The sequence below is a fragment of the Doryrhamphus excisus genome, linkage group LG18, assembly GCF_037039965.1.
Source record: "Doryrhamphus excisus strain RoL-2023G ecotype Guam linkage group LG18, RoL_Dexc_Guam_v1.1, whole genome shotgun sequence".
NCBI classification, from domain to species: domain Eukaryota; kingdom Metazoa; phylum Chordata; class Actinopteri; order Syngnathiformes; family Syngnathidae; genus Doryrhamphus; species Doryrhamphus excisus.
This window is the reverse complement of record NC_136374.1, coordinates 9,208,092-9,229,390: the sequence shown is the minus strand read 5'-3', so window position 1 is coordinate 9,229,390 and position 21,299 is coordinate 9,208,092. Positions and strand designations below refer to the sequence as shown.

The 21,299-nt window shown below is 41.2% G+C and overlaps 2 protein-coding genes across 3 annotated transcripts in view; both read right to left on the bottom strand.

Moving 5' to 3' along the window:
* iars1 (isoleucyl-tRNA synthetase 1) overlaps positions 1-21,299 on the bottom strand; it is a 47,976-nt gene that overhangs the window by 17,994 nt on the left and 8,683 nt on the right. For both annotated transcript variants that reach the window (XM_058055051.2, XM_078798608.1), the window contains exons 11-25: positions 20,733-20,855; positions 15,979-16,070; positions 15,617-15,715; positions 11,437-11,563; positions 9,039-9,112; positions 8,736-8,930; positions 7,346-7,432; positions 6,902-6,985; positions 3,976-4,120; positions 3,303-3,423; positions 3,134-3,225; positions 2,471-2,548; positions 1,962-2,083; positions 322-424; positions 119-202 (exon numbers count right to left, since the gene is read on the bottom strand). In XM_058055051.2, coding sequence (XP_057911034.2) covers positions 119-202; positions 322-424; positions 1,962-2,083; positions 2,471-2,548; positions 3,134-3,225; positions 3,303-3,423; positions 3,976-4,120; positions 6,902-6,985; positions 7,346-7,432; positions 8,736-8,930; positions 9,039-9,112; positions 11,437-11,563; positions 15,617-15,715; positions 15,979-16,070; positions 20,733-20,855 — 1,626 coding nt within the window. The remainder of the gene's footprint in view (positions 1-118; positions 203-321; positions 425-1,961; positions 2,084-2,470; positions 2,549-3,133; positions 3,226-3,302; positions 3,424-3,975; positions 4,121-6,901; positions 6,986-7,345; positions 7,433-8,735; positions 8,931-9,038; positions 9,113-11,436; positions 11,564-15,616; positions 15,716-15,978; positions 16,071-20,732; positions 20,856-21,299) is intronic.
* vimr1 (vimentin-related 1) lies at positions 17,032-18,771 on the bottom strand. Its single transcript, XM_058055052.2, has one exon. The coding sequence runs from the start codon at positions 18,769-18,771 to the stop codon at positions 17,662-17,664; it is 1,110 nt and encodes a 369-aa protein (XP_057911035.2). The 3' UTR covers positions 17,032-17,661.

Genomic DNA, 21,299 nt, shown 5'->3' with positions numbered 1-21,299 from the left:
TTTCTCACAAGAAAACACCTTGGTGATGCCTACTATAGGTAGTATTACACATTTACACTTCATGTATGTGATTGTTAATCATCAACAATCATGGATTATCTTGTTTAATTGGACTTACTTCCAGGATGTATTTCTGCAGTGACTGGATGTCTTTCAGAGCTTCTTGATCCTGGTGAATGACGACCACCTCCTTCAGCGGGTACTGAGGCACATGACAATCATTGCAATCAATCAGCAGCAGAGTTCATGTTTACAAACATGATATGTGTTCATACTGCAGTGTTAGTTCGAGCTGGACTAGTCTATAAGTGGATGATTTACCTTCACCGGCAGGGTCTTCCTGTCACGGATGACTCGGCCCAGTTCAATCACAGACTGCATCTGCGAGACAGCGTTCTCAATACGCTTGTCAATCAAATTTTCCCTGAAAAATGAAAACAGTAACAAAATCTTTAGCGTATGTCCAACTTTAACAACTTCACAGCATCATCAATCATCTTTTTTTTTTTTTTTACATGTAACATTCCATGCTGTATTTGACTGCTTCCTGATTAAGGGTGATGTAGAAATGTACACGGGTCCTCTGAGGATAATGAAGACCAAAGCATGACAATATGAGCGGCACACATCTAAATAAAGAATGAGCTTTGAAGCGAGGGTGGGTTGATTTCAAATGGTTTCATTTGAGTGCAGGGGAGGGGGGGGGGGGCACAAGCATCTAAGAAAGCAGCACAGCAAATTGAGTGACAGGAGAAATAATTTGAGGCATTATTATAGAAGCTATCTTAGCAAAACTAATTCAGCCATTGCTTTAAAATTTACTTGTGACTTGAAACATAAGGAGAAGGCGATCAAAGAGTGTGGACATTGTTTCCTCCATTTATGCATCATTTCATTTTGATATTGTGAGTTTATTCTCTTATTTAATAGAGATACTGCACTCATGTTGTTGTGTGTCTTGACTAGGGTTGGCCATGGTTTGAATTTGAACAGTTTCTGTTTCGATTCCTAACGAGTCTCCATCCAACACTTTTAAAAAGCAGGGTCATACGTTTGCATTGTAAAATGAGGGTGCTACCAAGAATTCTTTTTGTATGAAATGTCTGAACTTCTCAATGGATTGTTCAGTGATATTAACTTTTATCAACTGTATTATTCATTTCTTACAGGGCTATTTTCAACCAGTACATAAAAATCTAATCATTAAATTAGAATATAAATGTTATGAAGTGTCTATTACAGGGGTAAACTTACAAAAACAACGTTAACCTTTGAAAAGTAATATACTTTGTTTGCTGCCTCAATGTTGGCATCAGCTATATTTTGTTAGTACAAGTTAACAGGATAAAACCAAAATGCTTTTATTTTGAAGGCCGGAGGTCTGTTGTGTGAGTTTATTTCTTGGTTTCTTGGCTATTTCTAACAGTGACCGCCTGTGCAAATGATAAACTTAGTATACTAGACTAACTATACTAAACCTAGTATAGACCCTGAACTTCCATATTAATGATCAATCTGAAACCCTGGGTTACATTGGCATGAGCCAGGCTTCATTTATTATTTGACTTCCCTGATTGTGATTGCTTTGAGAAAGTCCAACGTAGCAAATCAAAGATGTGTGAACAAATGTGTGAACATTAATCATGTTGACCGTGTAGCCTCCTTGGATAACACTGTGTTGCACTGAGTCGACCACTCTTCTTCATGGAGCTAAACCAAGTGTTTTTGCCGCTTCTTCGCTGGTGTTTGGGTTCATTATCATTTCATTATTATATTCATGTATTATTCACTATCATTTCTCCTCTTTTTGCTCTATTTTTCCCAATTGTTGCTGTTGTTTTAGTGTTTAATTTTATTCCTACACCATGCCACAACATCGCTATTACAAGTCTTAGGGTCAGGGTCATTTTATATTTGATGCAGTAATCCCTTCACCCAAGATGGAGGCATTCTTCCCCCACCTGACTTGGGGCAGCATGAGATAATGGATGCTGCCGGTGTCCTTCTCCTCCAGGGAGGCGGGGTCGATGAGGTTACGCAGATTTTGGTACATCATCTCTGTAATGAAGGGTGTGAAGGGAGCCTGGGGTGAAGAAGAAGAGGAGAAGAAGAGATGGGGAAGAAAGAAAATTATTTGATGCTCCGCAACTGTAGCTAATTTACATTTCCTGACGCAGAGGTCCAAAAGTCAGTGAGAGCTTTAAAAAAAAAAAAAAAAGCAGATCCAACAAATTTTTCCAGAGATTTTAAGAGCTAAAAGTTCAAACAGAGTTGTGCCAGAGGAATCTTGCACTTCAAGCATGCTAATTAATTCATAAAGCTCACAACTGATCTTTATTGATCTGGATTATGTTCACTGGCTTTCAGCGTGCAAACAGCACACCGACCTTTTACACACATGTATGATGACTTTGTCACATAAATAGACTCCACACACACACACACACATAGTAAGCTCGTTATGACTCACCATCAGCCTGCACATGGAGAAGAGAACGCTGAAGAGGGTTTCCAGCGCCCACAGACAGTCCTCGGTGCCACTCTCGCCCTGCAAAGTTCACACACATGTCAATATAACATGTCCCCGTGGAGAAGTGGAAAAGAGAGAAGAGAACAACGCCAGGAATGGCATAAATGCCCAATGCAGCTTAACTGAATGTTGCCAAAAATGGTCACCATGAAAACCTCCACTGCTAAGAAAACTGTATTACAAATTAAACTCTAAAAAAGGATGGATAATTGGTCGTTAAGAGTTTTGTGGATCAGGGGTCCTTATGATAAAAATTAATATTTTGTAAATAGCTTGTTCATAAATGCTGATTCTGTGTGTAAATGCAGAAATGTAAGGTTTGATTATGTTATTGTGCACATTTGTTCATCGCACAACCTCATGTTAATTAATGTTTGTGTCACCCACACACCAAACAATGATATAATGTTACAATCTCATTGGAAAACCAAACTCCAGAGCTTGTACCGATATACAGAGAGCCCACAGGTACCAGCAAATCGTTAATTATACTTTTTCTAAAGGTTATAGCAAATCTGTTTGCGGCAGTCCAAATTTGTTAATGTCTTAATGTCTTCATATGGTGCCTCAGGACTTCGCTTGCTCACGTGCACGTCGACTCACCTTCAGACGACGCCTGTTGGTGCGGACGTACCAGTTGGTGAGCATGTCCACAAACTTGACCAGACGAGGCACTACAGTGTAGAGGCGGTACGCTGCGGTAAAAGTGACAGCAATCCATGTCAGTAACAATGTAATCAAAGAGAAAGAAGTTGCCGATGTGTCTTCTTACCGTCCATTTCTGCTTTGAAGAACTGAATAAGGGACTGCGTGAAGGACTGGATCCATTTGTCCATGATGTTGCCACTCTGCTTGGCAGTGTTCTCGTTGTACAGGAATTGAATATCTTCCTCCTACCACCACAACATGCAAGCATTGGCACACTCAAAGATATCACTCAATGTCCACAACATCAGGGAACAGTCTTAGATAGAGCAAGTGTAGTTAAAATTGGGTTCTTTTGAGTTTTTTTCCACTCAATAAAAATGAACACTCCTGAGTCGGCAGGTCGTGCAAGTAGCAGAGACTGCACTTAAAGGTTCGTATCTTTAGGTTAAGTCTTGTGCATAGAAATGGTCATGGGGCCAAAACCTAATTGGATCGTCACAGTGAAGATCATACAGCTGACTAGAGAATATCTTTATTCTTTTTTTCCTTTTACTACAGTATTAAAGCCGCACCCAAAAGCACAGTTCCCAGTTATACACCACCACAGGGACAAATTACTGTGCCTTTTTACAGCATTATTTACCGCTATTAATCAAAGGTAATTAGTGTTCTGGATTGATGAGCAATGGATTTGTTAGTATGAAATTGCTCCGCCATAAAACATGTCTGTTTTTTTAGAAGCAGGTGCTGAGAAAAGCAAGTAGTGACATTCTGTGATGTTCATAAAGCGCACCTACCTTCTGTAACCTTTGCACATTCTGCACCAGGAAGCGGTAGGCATTATACCACGGTAGGAAGACATCCTTCAGCACATCCCGAACGCCGTCCTCTTTGAAACGCAAGTTCTCTGCTCTTACCACTGGGGAGTTGATGAGGTAGAGTCTGCAGAGAGACAAAAAAAGGAATAGAGGTTTAAGTATTGCGTTTGTCCAAGACTACAATGTGTGGTCTTTCCTCCTCATCTAAATAAAGGCATATTCAATCAACACGTCAGTTTTAAACAATAGTACCAAAATACACAAGGATTTCGCTGGTTATAGACTTGTTTGTTAACACAATAAACTTGGATTTACCAACATCGCATGGCGGTCAGCCCAAGCAAGCGATGACTAGTGAAAATAGCCATCATTTCATTTTGGAATAGTACAATTTTCCTCAATTTGTCTGTGTGTAATCTTACCCCTTCATATCAAGTTAAGACATTTTGTCAATTATGTGGAATTGGGACAGTGAATGGCTGCAATTATTTTTGGCTGCTGCCTAAATGGGCCGGCATAAACATGAGAAGTTATGTTTTGGTTTGGAATTTAATGGCCAGTTTTATTGCCCCTCCAATCAACACATTGGTTTTGAGCAGCGCTGCCAACATCCAAAAGGGTTTCACTCATTATAGACTTGGAGCAGCTAGAATCTTGTGGCATTTTGCCCAAAGCGGTAACGGCTGCTGAAAACAAGGGACCATTTTTTGAACGACACAATTCCTCTCATGTTCTCTGCACTCCTACCCCTACTTATCAATGACACTTCAGGCATTTTGTCAATCAAGTGGAATTGGGAGAGAATGGCTGCAATTATTTTGGCTGCTGCCTAAACGGGCTGCCATTGCATTGAAATGTCACAGAGGAGTGTTCCAAATAATGGAGAAAAGTGTTTTCTGCTGCAGGATGGACTACACTCGAAGGGGTTTTGAGGGGTTTTTTGACGATGGGACAGTGTAATATGAAAAAGCTTAGCTCAATTGCCTTTGTGCCACTCCTTCCTACACCATGGTTTCTCATAGAAAGTGTGTTTATTTATCTGTGACGGCACACCACTAATAAATTTGGCAGCACTTTTAAGATCACTCACAAACACATTATAATGGAACTGTCTGTGTAGCTTATCTCCACAACTCCGTACAGTACACAGCATCGTAACTCTGCTTCTTAACACACCTCATGCACACAAACTATAGCAAACTGGATCACACACTGTAACTGATATCCCTGCGACCCAAGTGAAGATAAACAGCATTGAAACTGAATGGTGTACAATAACTATCTTTAAAATCAGCACACACTTACACGGAGCCCAGGAAACATGATTGTTTTTTTTTTTTATTATTATTGTTTTATAAGGCACATGTACGTCTACTGCTGCACATGACAAAAATACTTATAAGTCACTAACTTCATGTTCTGTTGCTACATAAGGTAGAAAAATGTAAATAATGCTACACATTTGTTATGATACAAACCAAAATTGAATTATCGTGACAGGCCTAATTCCTAGTGTAAATAGAAACTATAAAAAGCCTAGTGGTGTCCTGATTCAATTGGAGTACATCTAAAATCTCAGATTTTGGCACTAAAGTCATTTCCAGACTGAGCCCCAGCAAGTCTATCTAACAGTGGTCAGGTAGAGCCTGCGTGATCACAACAACAGTGTGTGCTAATGTTTTCACAGAGTATCAAGGAGAAGGAGTGATGCCTAGCCGCCACTACATTGCGGATAAAACTATCATCCAGATGCTTAAAGAAATATATGGGTCAATTTTTCCATAACTAGTGTTGTAGATTACTGTTGTCTGTCTGAGTAATATGACTTGATCAAGGCTTTTCACTCCACATTACATTATAAGTATCCATCCATCTTCGACACAGCTTATCCCCTTGAGGGTCATGCTAAAGCCTTTCTGAGCTGACTTTGGGCGAGAGGCGGAGTACAGCTTGAATTGATCGCCAGCCCATCGTAGCACAAAATAAGTAATAAAAGCAGTTTCCACTATATGTAATGGATCATGGTGGTAATACAAATACAAAATGTTAAACAATACAGTGTACGGATGGACATACAGTAAATGTGTTGTTTATGTATTGTGCCATCAAAGACATCCTAGTTGGTTATTGATAAGAGTTGAAGCTATATGTTGCCCTTCAATATTTACTGTGCAAATGCTCGCAGGCTGTATTATACCCCTTTGCATTTAAAAGCAGGGACAGTTGGTTACTCAATGATAGGCATGAAATGAAAAAATATAATTTAAATAATAATGTGAGCTTTAGAGGATTCTAGAGGTGAGGTGATGCAATTTTACGTAATAACCAACTTTTATGGCAAGTAAGTGTCACCATGATGCGGTCAAATCCATTTTGGCACTTGAAATGAGGACAGAAGATGATTTAGGCTAGCATTTTTACAAGACATCACAGTCTGTACATGACAGTCGCAATTTGTGTCTGATTTAAGAATGTACTGCATTAAGAAAAAAATACATTTATTCAAAATGGCAGCACCAGAGTAAAACAAGCGGTGATGTTTCGCTTTGAAACTCTTTTTTTCAGTGTAAATGAACATATGGTGCAACTGTGTGGTGCTTTATTCATTAGGCCATATGGCCACGGCGCTTCTACCGCTCAGGGCAAATGTAAGAATGTGCACGTGAGAATGTATGAGCCGCTTGCGTGCATGTGTGAATACAGTATGTAGGACTTTGACAGTTTGGAGTTGTAGCTAGTGATTCTTTCAAAACCATGCCAATGAATGACATAAGGTAGGTTCTTTCTCTCTCTCACACACGCACATGCGCGCGTACACACACACACCACTCTGCCACCGGCACGCAGGCTTTCATGCTTCAGAAACGCACAATCACACTTGCTCACAATCAAGCGCAGAGCTGACCTGAGGGCATCGGCGCCATAGTTCTGCACTATGAGGCCCGGGTCCGGGTAGTTCTTCTTGCGCTTGCTCATCTTCTGTCCATCGCTGCAGGGGGGGAGGTAAGACAAAGGCATTAATGCACATACACACACGCACACACATGCAGGCATTAGAATGCATCTTGCAACCGTGCACTTGGTATTCAAATTAGCCAAGCCCTTCCAGGTCAGCAGGCCTGTGAGCGCTGTGCAGCGTTTTAGGGCCCTGGGCTGAAGCGAAGGAGGAGGAGGAGGAGGAGGAGGAGAAGCTCTACTGACAACTCTAACAACTAGTAAAATATACCAGCACACATACAGTACAAGCATTATCTGAAGCAGCAGCAGCAGATGAACAGGCAGGTGACGACTACAAGAATAACAATGTTTGCAAGAACAAAAAACATTTTACACTAGTCAGACTACTGACCTTGCCAGCACCAAGCCATTAACGATGACATTCTTGAAGGGTGGTTTGCCAAATAGGGCTGTAGAGAGCACCAGCAGCGTGTAAAACCTACAGAGAAACATTAAAAGGTCACAGCAAGAATAAAACACAACAATGTCCTCTGAAAACAAATTAAAGTTGTCTTTCATTACACTATTGGCTTTTATTTATTTATACAACTTGCCACTTATTGTGGTACAGTAAATGTTGCTCTCTAATTTAGTTGACCAATATGTTTGTCACCAACATTTGGTCTACAGACAGTGCCACTGAGGAAAAGACAACAAGCTGAACTGGAGGTAGCAGAGATGAGGATGCTGAGGTTCTCATTGGGAGTGACCAGAATGGATAGGATCAGCGACATTACATGTTAGAGGCCTTGGAGATAAAGTCAGAGAGGCCAGACTGAGATGGTTGGGACATGTCCAGAGGAGAGATAGGGGGACATGAGAGAAGTTGGTGTGAGAGAGACAGATGCAGAAGACAGGGTTGGATGGAGGACATTGGTTTGCTGTGGCGACCCGTGAAGGGAATCAGGTTCTCAGTTCATGAGACTAGATGTTAGGAGATGGGATTTTAACAATACTTTTATGAAAGGTAAACTGAATTAATTTAATTTCTACTATGTTATATTTTTCTGCAGCCTATGTATGCTAACAGCCGTGTCTCCACCCACTGACACAAAGAGACTGTGCAGCTGTGATGTCATGGATTTTTTTTTCTGTATCCAATAAAAAAAGACATAATAAAGCGTTTTCAGACTGTTATTTTGAAATGCACCGGAAGTTCTTCCGGAGAGTAGTGGCGCACGTAACTTCTCTACCAGACGGTCCTAGGCAGTCCTTTACGTCAATTCCTATGCTATTCTGGATTAATTTCTGTTCTATATTTTATGATATTATGTCAGCTCGTTGTATTTTGTTGGAAGACTCGAGGAGACAGAGTAAGCTTGTTAACTTAAAGATACCATTCAACTCATCAGATCGGCAAAATGTGGCACGTTATTGCCCCACAGATGGAAAAAAAAAAAAAAGTCAAAAACCCACAAGACATTCGACTGTGACATTTCTCCTGCTGAGACTCTCCATGGTAACCAGCCTACTGCTGGCCCTAATGTAGTGATCATTTCAAACTGACACGAAAGCCAGGCGGCTAAGCTGGTGTAGCTATCACTGCCAGTAGAACATATCACATGGCTCAAAACACAATATTAACTAATGTTATTATTGTTGTGACAATGCCACTTTCTTTATGTGTATTCATGGCTACCAGGGTAGGTAAATCCAAATTTTGTGCTAGATATATACTATCTTAAATTTCAATGCTAGCATACAAGCTAAACAGTCATCAACATTTCACTCCCCCGTCATACCATCCCCTGGTCTGGTCGATGCCCTCAGCGATGAAGTCTGCCGGGAAAGAGTCCTCAAACTCCCTCCTGTTTTCAAAGGGGTAGTGGACCTGGGCATAGGGCATGCTGCCACTCTCGAACCAGCAGTCAAACACCTCAGTGATCCTACGCAGGACGCCTTTGCCAGTGCGCGAGGGAATGGTCAGGTGGTCAATGCTAGAGGGGGGCATAAGTGCATGAGCCATGAAATAACCAGTGTACAAAGACTAGAACGGTTTTGGTTATTTTACCAACACATTCCTGTGTGAAGTAAATTACACTCACCTCTCCCGATGGAGATCAGTTACATGGATGCCAGTCAGCTCCTCCAATTCGGCAATGGACCCGACACAAACCACCTGATGAGAGGATTAAATACAGGAACTGAGATGTGATTGGAAACAGCACTGTGAATCATTTAAATCACTTTATTTACTCAAACAACAACGTTTTGAGCCATCTCAAACTTCTTTCAGGTCTCCTTTCCAAATGCGCAAACCACATTATGTGAAACTTTGGCATCGTTTAACACAAGAATACAACATTCTAACAACATTCATAGGTAAGAAAAGTGGAAAAAGCATAACAGGTCCTCTTTAGGGATGAATATTGATTGTTAATGAATAGGAAGCTGCACGGCGACCGAGTGGTTACTGCACAGGCCACGCAGCTAGGAGACCTGAGTTTGATTCCACCCTTGGCCATCTCTATGTGTTGTTTGCATGTGCTCCCTGTGCATGCGTGGGTTTTCTCCGGGTACGCCGGTTTCCTCCCACATTCCAAAAACATGCTAGGTTAATTGGCAACTCCGTAGGTATGAATGTGAGTGTGAATGGTTGTTTGTCTATATGTGCCCTGTGACTGGCTGGCGACCAGTTCAGGGTGTACCACACCTGTCACCCGAAAATAGCTGGGATAGGCTCCAGCACCCCCGCAAAACTTGTGAGTGGGGAAAATTTGGTAGAAAATGAATGAATGAATGAGAGGGAACATGGAGTCCATGCATGTTTACAGGAAGATCTGGGAGAAAAGTAGTAGGTTATGTTTGCTTCCAGACTACCCAAGGAATATTTAAAAAGGTCTACAAGACAGCCACAAGAATAAATGTAAAGGTTGTTCTATTAGTACAGTTCCATTTACTTCATGTATTTCAACTTTTTATTAATGCATTTTGCAGTGCCTTCATGTGTTCTGTGTGTAGTGTGAGTGACAGAGTTTTACTCGACTTAGATCACAGACAGAACAAACAGATTTCATTTGTAACCAAAGGATTACCTGTAACAAGTGTTTTTGGCTTATGGATTAATTACAACACCCGGTGGTTATTTGCTTTTGAAGATCATACACCCAGTGACTACAAGCTCAAAGAAATAGAGGCATTATTCAGATCATTTTCAGTAGCTAGCACATACCGTTTATTGTTTCTGTCATTGTCCTGAAACATATTTAAAATTAGGCCCATTTTAACACACCTTCAGAGTGACTTTATGAAGTAAGGTAAAGTGTCTAATCAGGTCTCCGCAGAGAGCTGACCTATGGGCTCTGCTCTACTTTTGGAAGCACACAGTACGATGGCCCAGATAGACACTGCTAAAGCTCATCTGGCACTACCAAACCTCCAGAAGAGAAACATGCGGCAGGCTCACATTGGACCTCAGAGTAACAGATACTGGTGTAATAGAAATAATACAGGTGACCACAAAGATCATACGTTATTCGGGGGTGTGTGCAAGGGAGGCACCAGGGAGCAGCAGTGTTCTGGAAACAGTCACAGTGCTATTTCCAGCAAGCAGGTTGCGAGCTGTCCCTCTTTCAGCCCAGGGACAAGCTCTTCCTTCCTTTTTTTTTTTTTAATAAAAACCTCAAACAACCCAATTCTGAGAGCTCTATCCAGTCCAGTCCATTTCATGGCGTCAGCTGGATTTGACATTTCACATTTGCACATTGGGTGGTTGTACTTGCCTTTACACCTACACAGTACTTACTACAGCACGTGCTCTACAAAACCATAGAGTGCTGGGTCAAAAATATCCATTAACTGCTGTGGCTGTATGAAAACCCCTTTTTTTTAACCATCTCCACAAACATAGCTTCATTTGAGATGCCATGAGTTATCAGTAGGGTGTAACTTGGATATAAGTTTGGATACTATACTATTAAAATTCTAATTGGTGATGAAATGATGCAGGTTAATGGAACAAAAAATGTTTTAGGGGCAATACAATATTTACTATATCAAGTGATTAATAAAAATGATGTGTCATGGTCAGTCTGCTGAAGACACCCGAGGTAATACCACACTTCTTCCATCACAAAGTGCCGCAGTCATCTCGGAAGAAGATTCGAGTGTGTTCATGAAATATTCTAACGAATGCATGGGCGACAGGGTTAGGGTTAGGGTTAGGATAGGACACAGGGATAGGGCAGGAGGCATACATAACGCCGAGTGTTTTGTGAGGTGTGATTTTTTGGAAGGCATTTTTATGACGCAAATGTATTATTCTTTTGTATGGATATTTTTTACAACTTAAATGTCTCCAGCAACTAAGCAGAACTCCATCACCAAGTCGCTGCTAATGGACGACACTGGTGATGGGGATGTCATACAACCTCATGTCAAAATATAGGAACTATCCCTTTAAGCTCCAAGTCATATCTTGGCAGTTTTGTGCATTCTTCTGACCTCCTCATAGTCTTCGCTGACCCACATGGGGATTGGCGTGCCCCAGTAGCGGTTCCTCGAAATGGCCCAATCACGAGCGTCCCTCAGCCAGTTGCCAAAACGCTTCTCGCGCACAAAATCTGGAACCCTGCAAGACATGGGGAAAAAGCGTGATGAGTGTTCTTGTGTCGTGATTTTCTGTGAGGAAGCCAGAGACCTACTTCTGGGATGGGTCAATGCTATGAGAGTTGATCCCCACATATTCGCAAAAAGTGTTAAAAGTGTTACCAACACAAAATGCACAGCTTATAAGTGTCTCACTATGTATGGGCCTCAGTGGCTGCAGCAGCACTAGATTGGACAGTCAATTCATATCTTGTCTCAAAACCTGTAGCGGGGTGAACACAAGTTAATATATGATCAAAAATCATCAATAGAATTACAACAGGCAGAAAAAGTGTGGATTATAATAATACATTTATTTATTTTTATATGTATATATAAAGTACTCAAAGACGCTTATTATGTAGGTATGTGGAAACGCCTTCATCAAGGTTCCATCTGTTCTCCAATAGATCATCTTTCATTATCATTAAAGGTGCTCGAGATTGGCTTTCTTGTCAACATCTGCAGCACTTAATTACCTATGCCGATGTTCCGTGTGACAGACCAAACACCCCTCCTGCCAACCCAAACACGGTCATGCAAAGCATCGGCGAAAGTATATGCTGCTTGTGGACTGTGATGGCAGAAAGTACATGGTAGTTGAAAGCATATTGACGTCTACACTATGAATAAAACCATGCCCACAAATGTAGTTTAGATTACTGTTACATATGTCCACCATCTTCTGGTGTAAAGCATCAACTGCTATTGATACTATACTTGCTGAAATGGCTTGTTAAATTCAGCAATGTTCCTTGTCGTAATTTTGAGTTTAAAGGGTTATGACTAGATTACGCTTCTATGCAGTCTTAACTTCCTTCGTTGCAAGCGATCAAAGGCACAAAACGTGGTGCAATTTGGAAGTTTGTGGTGAGCAGAAGCTGCATGTCATTATTCATTTTAAGAGCAATGTGGTTTTGCATGGGGATGCGGAAATAATGGGACAAAAAGCTACCAAAATGAAATGTTGGCCTTTAAAAACATCCAACACAAATCACCACAGAGAAGAGCATATAACTTGAGGTGCAATATGGGGACCATAATAGGCTCTGTGCTTGAATATGTGCAAGTTTTATTTCTGCTAGCTAGTTACTTTTCCTTCCTCTTCCTTTTATTTTATCCTCTCCACTGTGCCATGCAGTGCTGCTCAGGAGCACAATCCGAGATGCTGGTGGAAGGGAATAAATTGTCTTCAGCACCCTCCCCCTCACGTGCTAAGCAACGAGTTCATCAATTCCCATTTGTAGGAGGCATTTCTATTTAGGCCCCAATATATCAATTTAATGATTTTTTTGCTACTCACCTATCCCCGATCCCCTCCTATCCCTCATACCCTCCACTTTTCATTGCTTAATCTAAATGTAGAATTGTATAAGTGTGTTGTCTTGTCCTGAAGACTTATAGAAGTGCCATTAAAGGATGCACTACCGTGACAGATAAGGCAGAGATGCTGGGGCTGCATGCAAACGGGAGAGATAAGACAGAGGGGACTCGGAGGTTGCTTTAACAGGCGTAAAACGATTTTAAATACACTTAAATTGCTCGGCGAGTGAAGCAGCAATGAATGACAAGCATTGCCTGACACTATTCAGAATAGGAATGTGCCAAAGCCATCTTAACAGATGAACACAATAAAAATATACAGTGGCATGAAAAAGTACAGTGGAACATCAAACAAATGTAAATATTAGTCAGTGCAAAAACACCTGAACAGAAAATGCAGTTTTTAAATGAAACAAAAAATCCAAACCTACAGCCTTGTGTGAAAAAGTGATAATCACTTTTTTTTTTTATTAAACTAGTCTCTTCAACGTAATAGTAATTTATTGACGACTTGAAGTATTAATCAGCGGTTAGAGCGACATGTGACAGCAGTCCACGCACAGTGAGTGGAACGACTGCTCTACCGAAAGTACACCGCGGACATGTCTGCATGATGGTGTTGTGTTTTCTTCTTCATGCAGGTGGCCCAGTTGAGGGGCCTGTTATGAACATGATACGGCAACCGCATCTGCCCGATCTAGTGGCGGAAGCCGATATTATCCAATCTTCAAAACTACAGCATATCGGCCGCCAGTCCCGATCCTGAATGGGACATACCTAATATATATTTGTATAACCACCACAACTGTGCATTTTAGTCATGCTAAAAGATAGAAAACATATTTTGTCAAGGAGGAGTGAACTGATTCGGAAATTTTGTCATGATATTCAGCAATGTATGGCCAAGCATGGGTTTCCCACTGATTTACTCAGACATGTACCAGAATAAGGTCTTAATAAATACTTAGTCCTCGCCTGCCCAATGCACCAATGCGGGAAAAGAGAGACAAGCAGAGCAAATCACTTCAGAGATATGGTAACAAGCACTTTGCGTTTCTGAAGGGGGTTCTTTTTCTTTTTAGCCTCTGATCAACGAGTGCGAATGTAATTTGGAAGCACAGAGCACAGTGTCCTCTGCAAGAGTTTTTTTTTTTTTTAAACATACTATAAGGATGCTGATGAACTGGGCAACGCTCGACAATCTTTCCACAATGAAAATCTTCAATGGGACCAAAAGTGGTCTAATCAAAATGAGACTTTTCAAATCATTTAACAGGCGCTGGAGGAAAGTTTTTAATTGGAAAGTTGCAAAAACGTGTGTGTTAAAATTTCTTGAGCATGTCAGCTGAATTCATAATTGAAACATTTGTTTTTTTGTGACTCTTCAGACCCAGTAATCCCTCGTTTATGACGGTTAATTGGTTCCAGACCCCACCGTGCTGAGTGAATTTCCACCAAGTTGTACTTATTTAGAAATCAAACACTGTATTTAGACTATAGAAAGCCTGTGTAAAACCTTCTAAATACGGTTTTGAACATTAGAACCCTCTACACATGAAATAACAGCCCTATTGTCACCTTTACGCCCGTATTACTCAACATAGTAGACATAATAAAAAATAAGACTCATGCTAGTATTGATGTAAATGTGTTACTGATTACTGTGTATTGAGTTCAGGGGCTTGGGGGATCCGCATAACTAAGCTGTAACCTGCATAACTGGCTGTGAGATAAATACACCCTAATAAGCAAATGTGCATGTAATTTTTATGGACACTGTGGGAGAGAGAAATGGTGAGCAATAAACATGAAAAACAAACCAAGAAAGAACAAGAAACAAGAAAAAAACCAAAAACTTTTTCTGTTCTCCCTGTGCATACGTGTGTTTTCTCCAGGTACTCCGGTTTCCTGCCACATTCCAAAAACATGCTAGTGTGAATTTGAATGCGAGTGTGAATGGTTGTTTCTCTATGTGTGGCCTGTGATTGGCTGGCGATCAGTCCAGGGTGTACCCGAAGACAGCTGGGATAGGCTCCAGCACACCCGCAAACCTCATGAGGATAAGCGGTAGAAAATGAATGAATGAATTGGTAGCACATGAACTGAATATTTTGACGTTAGATTTGTTTGAATTGGTTAAGAAATGGAGGAGTATAAAAATGTCCATATTAATGCATTGTATTTACATGATTCCCAAAGGGATTAATAAAGTATGTCTGTCTGAGCTTGACTAGCTGCTTTCTGGAGCACAACACAAGTCTTTCAATGTTGTCAATTTGTATAACATACAGTTAGAGATGGTTGGCTGCTGTGAAATTACCCACCCCACAGGAAAAAAAAATCATCCTTTACAGTAGCTATGTGTCTGCATCAGTCTTGGCATTTGTGTGTATATATGTATATATATATATATATATATATATATATATATATATATATATATGTGTGTATGCGTGTGTGTGTGCGTCTTCACGTTCCTAGCGGCTAGTCATTCATCTCAGTTTGACAGTCCCATTACCAGCAGCTCAGAAAAGAGCACTGGGAGCACCTGTGGTAATACTACTTGGTTGGTGAGCCATCATGCAGACAGAGTCCACATTCTGCTATCCCTATTTAGCATTGTGCTAGTAGTATAGTTCAAGTATTTCAATATGGAAGGCATCAGCAATGTACTCATTGATCAGCAGCATATACTCTATAGAACTCGTCTCACCAGTAACACTGTCCATTGTTGTCCAGTAGTTTCTGGACCATGTGTTCCACCCGGACAAACCAACTGGGCACCGCTTTGTAGATCAGGGGAGTGTCTGACCTGCACATAAATGAATAAACATGAGGCTGACGAACAAACATTACAGTATGGTAAAGTACATACTTAAATACTACTACATGTATGTGTCCAATGATTATCTTACACAATCACATTCATTGGTATTGTAACATTGGTATGTTACCAAAAATAGCTGAGAGGGTATAAATTAAAGGATAGCCTTTTAAAAACCGATTGGGATTTTTTAATTATTTAAACCATGTATGTGTATGTATATTCACATTAGTATATGAGCTGTGTCTTACCTCCAACAGAAGGGGTAGCTATGTTTGAAAGTGCTGGCGTTGACCAGGCGACCATTCTCCTTCAGCCACTTCATGATATTCTTGTCAGCATCCTGTAATAACCAAAAAAGACAAAAAAATATGCAAATTCATGTGGGAAACATGGATTAAAAAAGACACATAAATGGAAGCAAAGTGGTCAATAATGGTACACACCTTTTTTATGCAAAAACTATGAAAGATCCATAAAAGATGTTAAAATAATCCAAGAAACTCAAAGATCATCACAAACACTGATTACTGTGTGGCGGTAAACACTACATGTGTGCTACGTCACATTGGGTTGCCAACACTTGTATTGAGCAGACAACGGACGCACATTGTCCCATACTGCAGCGAGACTCAAAACTAGTCTATAAAACCTCATGGACTGAGGCTACGCCAACTGATTCCAGCGTGTTTGATCACTCGCAGCTAAACAACTTTTCCCCAAGCGAGTCAAAGCTTTTTCTTCCTGTGCGCACACGCATGGCCTGGACATATGCAGCCTCGACTCAGTGATCAATCCATCCCATCCATTTTCTATTATGCTTATCCTGACTATGGTTGCAGGGGTATGCTAGAGCATACATGTAAAAAAAAAAAAAAAAAACATTTTGTGTTGTTGTGGCGTATTTATTTACATATTTTGGGTCAATATATATGGCTAAATTTGTGTCAAATTGAAAGTTATGCTTATATATATATATATATATATATATATATATATATATATATATGAAACTTACCTATGTTCTACTGGTGATTACTAAAGGAAGGAAAAAGGTAGAACAAATACTGTATTTCTGATGAAAAACTAAAATCTAACCTTTGGTTTGGTATATAGCCCTAGAACACAATATCCTGTGTGCCTTGAAAAATCAGTCAAAATCATCAAAAATGGCCAGCACCAAGAGGGATGGCTTTGGAAAAACAGCTGGGATTGAAGGGTTAATAATTTGAGTTAACCCACCAAGATGAATTTACACATTGATGATAACTTAAAGGCAGATGAAGCCGTAAGGATATGGACAGTGGACCTGAAGAGGATAGATAGACTCACCAGGAGAGAGGGCAACACAACAAAAAGAATCAATACAGTGATTTGGTATGCTCTCACGTCAATCTTTATTAGATAACAGCTGCTCAGCAGTGTTTTCAGAAAGTTAAATCATAAACCTGGATCAAACAAAGCGCTAACTGCAAAAGAATGACACAGAAGCTGAAGGAAGCGTGAGGAGTGCGACCACCATCGGAAAGAAACAGTATCAGGTGGGACGAAGGAGCCAGTAGGGCTGCCAAAGATGACAAATGGAAGGAGGGGTGGGGGACCGAAGAGGCAACTAAATGGAAGAGGGGTTATTTTTGGAAGCAGTGTCAAATATGACGCAGGGAGGACAGGTTGGGAAGCAAGGGGACCTGTTTTTGGAAATGAGGTCAATGTGTAAGTGAAGGTGAGTAGGTGGGCCTGGGCATCATGCCTACCTTCATTTACATAATGAACAACATGGAACTGCTTGTCTATATGCATTTGCATCCTTCCTAGATAGAGTATGCAGGGTGAAGTAGGGAAGGACAATCGGTGGTGCTCTCTCTCCCCACTACGCAGCTCTGTAGGTTTTCTTTTGAATTGCATGTATTTGAAGAAGCACTAATCTAAAAAAATTACACATCTATGGTGACTCCCAACCTCACTTCCTCCCCTTCTAGCAGCTCCCTGTAGGTGGTAATCTCTGCATCCAGCTTGAGCTTAGTGTGAAGAAGTTCCTGGTAGTCCTGAAGATACTTGGTCATCTCCAGTCTGGTCTCGCAGAGCTGGGTCTCCAACTGAGCAATGACATCATCCAGGCTGTCCGCCTTCTCCATATGGGACATCTCCATATCCTCCAGCTGCTGCTCAAGGCCAGCGTTGCTCGCCCTCAGGACGTCAATCTGGCTCTGGAGGTCTGTCAGCCGGCTGTACAAGGTTGTGATCTCTTCCTTCATGCCTTTTGTTTGCTCCTCGTTCTTGCCGGCGTGCTCCTTGAGTGTGTCGAACTTGCTCTTGTACCACTTCTCAGCCTCCTGGACGTTGCGAGCTGCGACAGCATCCATCTCCGCCCGCATGTTACGCAGGTAGGCGGTGAGATGGGGGCGCTCTTCATCCAGCTCGACAGTGACCTTTGAGTCCTGTATCTGCTTCAATAGGCCGGCCACCTCTTCATCATGCAGCTTCTTTAGGAACTCCAGCTCTGCCACAAGTTGCTCGATGCGCTTCTCCAACTCTGCCTTCTGCAGCGTGGCATTGTCAATATCCTGCTGAAACTCACTCAGGATAAGTTCTGCATCTTCTTTCAGAGCCACTTCCTCGTCCAGCTTCAGCTTCCACATCTGCACCTCCTCGTCAATGTAGCCTTGTTCAATATCAGCTGCCCCCTTCTCATTCGTCAGGGCCTCAATCAGATCACGCACCTCTTTAAACTTCATATTGTACTCTTCTGTGATGCCCGCATAGACCCCCTTGCCACCACCTTGCAGCGTAGCCAGTTCCTCCTGAAGCACGGCATTCTTCTGCTCCAGTGCCTGCACCTTCGAAATGTATCCAGCAAACATGACATTCAACTCCTGCATCTCTTCTTTCTCGTTGGCGAGGTGTTGGTGGTGCTCTGTTCTCACGGCAGCCCCGCAGAGTCCGTCCCTAATTGATCCACTGACTCGGATCAGCGATGGGCTCTGGACCCTGACTCTCCCGCTGCTGACCCGCAGGCTCTTCTGGTCGCAAGATCCACTCCTCATGTTGGCAGCGACCGCTTTCCTTGTGACTTCTCTTCTTGAGGTCCTCAATGGGGCTGATGTAGTCCGGAATTTCAGCAGTGATTTTATAAACCAGCCAAGAATGTCTCAGACAGCCTTTAAACTCACACCGGACTTTCAGAGGGCTGCGGCTGTGTAAAAGTTATTAGCTAACATCTGACTGTTAGCGTCAGTCAAGAGTCCACTCCCTGATGTTTTTGCGGCAGGATGTGAAATAGTTAAATCACAAAGTCAATGTCTATATTATTAAGTCAATAACAGCAAGCAACTGTGCTATGGCAACAGGTTCTCACGCAACTTTAAGGTTAGGCCTGCTTGAGCACTCACACTGTGGTCATTGGGCATGTTTCGTTGTGCCATTGCTTGATAACACAACATCAAAATCCTGCAACTGTCTTGACTTTTCAGATTACTTTAAGTCATTATGTTTGTTTCTATGTTTGGTCATCACGTTTCAAGCATTGGTGGGAACCAGCAAGAATCAGGTGTCTCATGCCAACATTGAGATGGCAAACAAATTATACTAGTGTCAATACAGTGAGTCAACTCAAACATCCAAGTAAAATTAGTTTATGAAAAAGTTCTTTTAGGTATGTGTGATACTCTGCAGCCCGGTTCATCAGCGCTCAGTAACATATTTCAAGGGGACCTGCACTTTTGGGGGGAATTTTGCCCATCCTTCACAATTAATAATATTTCCTCATATTTATTTCCCTTTTCTGTGCATGAACACATTAAAAAAAAGTTAATATGAGCTAGCTAACAATGCACGTCATTGGGAATACGAAGCCCTCTACCCAGAACAGGTCTGACGATAACCCATAATACTTCTAATAATACAAATTCTTTCCGTATTTTGATTATTTAAAACATTACAGAAACTTCTTTCTGAGTCACATTGATTTCACATTGCGCATAAAGCTCACGCTACTTCCGTCAATAACAGCAGCATAGCTACAGCAACAACACTTACGATGTCCCCTCTGGCTGTATCTTTTAGCACAAGATGTGTGCTCCGGTCCTCAGGTAAAAACCGCTAACAGCAAACAAGCATCTTGTTGAGTCTTCATAGCGAAATACAGAGCTGGTCCATTCTTTCGTCTGTGAGTGAGGCTGACATGAGCAACTAGCGAGGCGTTGTGTTAATCCGCCAGATAAATATGTTTTTTCATGTTAGCTGCTAAAATAACAATATTGCTGTACCTTGGTCAATATAGAAGTGAATTATAGAATTATGTGAATGGAACATTGTTGCCGTTTTAGGGAGCTTTAGGCACAAAATACAGTACATACTTCCCATGATGTCCATTCCTAGCTAGCTCATATTGACTAGGTTTCTAACGCAAGAATACACAGAAAAGTTACATTATTATTCCCATAATAAGTCAACAAATATTGACAGACTAGTCATATGTAGTATTGTGGTCATTAGGTGTTAGTAATATTGATGAGACAGGACATTACATTGCATTACGTTAATAGTGCATGGAGTCAGTTGTACTCCCATTTCGTGTGGAAGTGGTAACTTGTTGGCTTCTTTGTTCTTCTTCCCCACTTGGTTTGAAACAATTTCTTAACATCAGAATGAATAAACTGGAGGCTAACTGGTTAACTTGTGATCCCGTCAATAGCGAATTAGCAATTGTAAACAAAGAATAGGAGAGTAAAAGGTGACTATTGGGGTGTCAAAACTAAATATCTAGAACTCATAAACAGGTTTTCTATGCTTTAACTACCTAGCATTGGAACACACAGCACAGCAACATACTAGCATGAGTCTTATTCATGTCTTAAATGGCTTATTTTCACTTATAATGTCTACTATACTGGCTAATCCAAGTGTAAAAGGTGACAATTGGGGTGTTATTTCGTGCAGATAAATAAATGTTGAAATGACTCTCAATACTGTTAAGGAATTAATAGTTGTCTGACTTGTCACTCACTTTGACATACTGTCCTGCAAAGTCGGGGACCTCTGAAGTGAAGCAGCCGGAAGCATCCACAGGACAGATAGGAGCCTGGTCCCTTTGGATGATGTTGTATTCGGTGCACACCCTGTAATCATCCTAGACGGAAAAAGCATTGATTATGATTAATTTCTTTTATATTGTTCATCACTGCAAAAAACAGCATGGACTGCTAAAGACTGCTTTCATCAACGTACGGTTGTGTCTCTATAGTTACATTACCTCAACAGTAACAGCAATCTTTTACATTATAAGCGCCCACCCCCCTGTAATAATTGCCACTAAATAGATTCAACTCCAAATAAATCATTACCCAAGCTCTGTAGCAGGCTGTTTCTGAAACCATAAAGATAGGCTATGACTCCATATTGAATTCCCTGTTTGGCTGGATCCTCTGAAACAAATATTGCTGCTATGTGACAACTCAGAGTGAAGGAACTGACTGCGGTCCAACTGTAAATGCGTTCTTTATTCAAAGAGCCTGTCAGCGGCCAAGAGAGATGGCTAACGGGGTCGTTTCGCATCTTGTCACCAGCACATGAG